This window comes from Adiantum capillus-veneris, unplaced genomic scaffold (genome assembly GCF_014529385.1).
Source record: "Adiantum capillus-veneris isolate H3 unplaced genomic scaffold, ASM1452938v2 Hic_scaffold_909, whole genome shotgun sequence".
NCBI lineage: Eukaryota > Viridiplantae > Streptophyta > Polypodiopsida > Polypodiales > Pteridaceae > Adiantum > Adiantum capillus-veneris.
Genome location: NW_028221872.1, coordinates 35228 through 38891, shown reverse-complemented (window position 1 = coordinate 38891; position 3664 = coordinate 35228). Strand labels below are relative to the sequence as shown.

The following is a 3664-nucleotide window of genomic DNA, read 5'->3' as shown; positions in this document are numbered from 1 at the left end:
ATATTATAGCAAAAATGGACAAGGGAAAGGCCAACAACAAAGCTGATGGAAGCATTAAGGAGCATGTACATGATGGAGTATCTGCCTACAAGTGTCTGGGTGCGCAACCCACATGCAACGGAAAGAGAGGAACAAAATGTAGTAGCAGCACATACTTGCATCGTGTGAAGGCAACTGGAAGAGGACCCTCTTTAACATCAAAAAGCATATTGGACCTCAGAGTCTCCTTGCAGTAGGTAAAACTAGGGTCATGTCAAGCGCTTTACTATAACAAAATCTTGCCTGCATTTAACTTAACAGCGCTCAGAAAGTTGTGTACCTCATATACCCCCTGATGCATGAGAAGCAAGTCTCTGCTCCCAGAAATTAACTGCCAAACTAATCCTCTCAAACAATCAGGAATTCCCTTCCTGATGCGCCTTTTGACCACGCTGGGTTTCCGTCGTGCGTAATGTTTCCAGTCAGCCCCTCCAACTCCAATCATTTTCCGCCATTTCCTTAACCTTTTCTCTTCTCTGCACAAAGTACTCAACAGGGTGAGCATAAATGAGCATGCTCATCACTAGAATCCAATGCACAAAACCCACTAAACAAGTCTCCAACTTGACCAAAGATAATTACACAGAGTTTAACAGTACCTGCCCTAGTATGACCGAGCAGAAACCAAAGTGGACTAACAGATGGACAACACTAACAAAATGCAAAAGATACTTATGACGCTTGAGAAAGCAATGTGTGACAATAACTAATCTACATGAGCTACCCTGAGAGACTACATAAAATGGCATGTTGTTCCGTGGCATTTGCATGGCCAGACTTGAATGTTACGACTAAAATTCATTCCGAAGACATCAAGAAAATAACTACCTTTCTCTCTCGTTCCTTGGCTTGCATTTGCTGGATACTTCTGCAGGAACAGTCGTGGATTGGTCTGATTTGAGAAAACCATACTTGTCAACAGGCTTGAGAGGTGGAACAGGCCCTGGCTCGAATTCAGTAATGTATGTTTGTTTCTTTTCAGCATCAGAATCTGCCTCAGCACCCCTCATGGCCACATATAAAGAGAGAATGGCTCCAGAATTGGAGCTCTAGACAGGTATTCAAACAGAATGCTTGAAATGACCTCTGTGTTACAATCAAAGAAGCCCCAACATGTGGCAAATTAGAGAGCTTCCTTCATCTATCAGTGTGTTTGATGTGAAGCTACCAGCTTGATCAGATGATAGATCACTCACAAACTGCACAATACAGATACAAGCTGTGATAGCGTCATACAAACAGCGAGCAATGACGATGTAGGTGTGCTGTGTGCCTGGTCCACGAAGTTTTTATGCTCGGAACAAGAATAGCCACCAGGGATTTTGCAATCGTCAGGCTCGGGGCAAAGGTTCTAGGACTGCGATCAAGGATTCTTTTGTCGGGCCAAATCCACAGGATTAGGCCCTTTCTGTCTGAAGGGTGATTGAAAGGACGACAGGTAACCTTGATGCTGGCCCAAAAAGCTAGTCTAGCTAGTTTCAACGAGATTGCAGACCGCTAGCCACAGCCTGTGAAGAGTTCTGGATAAAGAGCGTGATAGGGAAGCGAAAGGCCAGCTTTCTTCACCGCAGATCTTTACCGCGACCTCCTTTTGCTCTCAGAGCCTCTGTTGTGAAGCAAGGGCGTGCACGTGCTGCTGCACTGCTGCAGAAAAGCGCAGGAGGTTTACGAGGGCTGCACGCGCGCGACGGCGACAAATTGAGGAGCAGGGTTGATTGGAACTTGGGAACCGGTAAAATGGGCGCGCAATGCAATCTCACAGGTGACAGATGGTCATGGTGGGGGTTGGGAGCGGGAGCGAGGGACCAGCCAGATCGAAAGCTCTCCTCAAAACGCAAATTTTATGCTCATGCATATCATATGGTGCCTTGAGTTAGGGGGCGTTCCGCATCCCCACATAAATAGGGTGCAAATTAAGAAATCTACCTATCTATCTATGCGTAACTTGTTGTCACTAAAACAAAAGCTCATTTTGCTAAGGCGCCGCCCCAAGATCATATGTGGATCTTGCAAGCCTCAAAGCTCATGTTTTGTGTGTGTGTGTGTGTGTCACCTTCCACATGTCAAAACCTAATGCCACCCCATGGTTGTTTGTCATCTCTCGCAAGCCTCAACGCTCATATTGTGTGAGCGTGATTGTTTCGCTCAATTGGGCAATCTGCCAAAGACCACCAAGAGAGAAGAATGCACGTTAACATGTGTGTGTATGAGAGAGAGAGAGAGAAGGCCAATGAAGAATGATGACTCCAATAGTATTAAAGGCAAAGAGGCATGGTAATATGTTGGCAGTACAAGTTGTAGAGTTGATGGTAGTGATGGCAGCAATAGTGATTGGGGACGATGCGATGTGAAGTGCGATGAAGAAGGCGATGCGCCAGTCATGGTAGGGTACTTCAACTTAGAGAGGGCACTACATATCTCCTTTTGCACCATAGCCAACTCCATCTCCCATGTTAATACACACACGCATCGCCTTCCATGTTGGCCAAGGACATGCAGCCCCCTGGAGAAGCTATTAAAGATTAGACTAGTATGCGACCCGTGTGCTTCCACGACCAAGAAGAAGCAAGGCCTGGCCAGCTCTATGGGACTCTCCTCCCTCACCTTCATTCTAAGGCGACAACATGTGCAACTGTGCAATGATTACTCTGTAGGAAAGGGTTCAATTCAAGTCACATTATGAAATGAGTTGTAAAGACCCAGGGAACTGCCTTGAGAATTCTCCACCCTATCATCCTATTATATAAGCCCTTGGCCGTCTATATTTAGAATCACCTAGCAGTTGGCCCTTGGCTTGGGTGCGTGTCCCCCCTGGGTTTGCCCTTGGCCTTACATTACTCCCCCCTTGGAGAAGTGTTTTCGTCCTCGAAAATAAAAAGTGGCAAACTTCCTCTTAAGAAAACTAATGTTTTTCCAAACATTCTCGTCTCCATGTAAGCGTTTACGTAAACGACTCACATATTGGATCAATACCAAAGTGCGCAGGTAAGGAGAGTTTGTAAGCCCTATCACCAACTCGCTTGAGTATTTTGAAAGGCCCGCAATGATAATTTAGGATTTGGCCTAGTCTTTGGACTTTCTGAATGCTCGGGGACACATTAAACTACCTCTTCCCCTTCCGTGAAGGTAACTCGCCGATGTTTCTCAATATGTCAAACATTTTGACAAGATAGTTTCAATGTGTCCATATGGTCTTGGAGAAAATCCTTGACCTGTTGAAGCTTTTCAATCGCCAACCCCACCGTAACTGGTGACCTAGGTTGTAATTCTTTGGCATATAACTCGTGTGTTCATAACAAATCAAATACTTACTTCAAATGTTGTAAATGCTCTTCTTCAGAAGCACTATACACGAGAATGTCATCGAGAAAAACAATAACAAACTTGCCTAAATATAGTCTCATGACACTGTCCATAAGTTTCATGAGAGTAGCTGGTGCATTGGTCAACCCGAAGGGCATAACCAAAAACTCATAGTGTACAAACCACGTTCAAAATGCAATTTTGGGTATATCCACAAGCCTAGAGCGTACTTGATGATACCCTGACCGTAAATCAATATTTCTAAAGATGCAAGCACGGGTGAGCTTATCAAATAGCTCATCCAATCTTGGCAATGGTTACT

The 3664-nt window shown here is 45.0% G+C and overlaps 1 protein-coding gene across 1 annotated transcript; it reads right to left on the bottom strand.

Moving 5' to 3' along the window:
- Window positions 1-250: 250 nt before the first annotated feature.
- On the bottom strand, window positions 251-1844 carry LOC147416493 (uncharacterized). The gene is made up of 2 exons (XM_086508313.1): window positions 868-1844; window positions 251-515 (listed from the first exon to the last, which is right to left on the bottom strand). Exons 1-2 carry the CDS (start codon window positions 1047-1049, stop codon window positions 266-268), a joined length of 432 nt encoding a protein of 143 aa, XP_086364439.1. The 5' UTR covers window positions 1050-1844; the 3' UTR covers window positions 251-265.
- Window positions 1845-3664: the final 1820 nt, after the last annotated feature.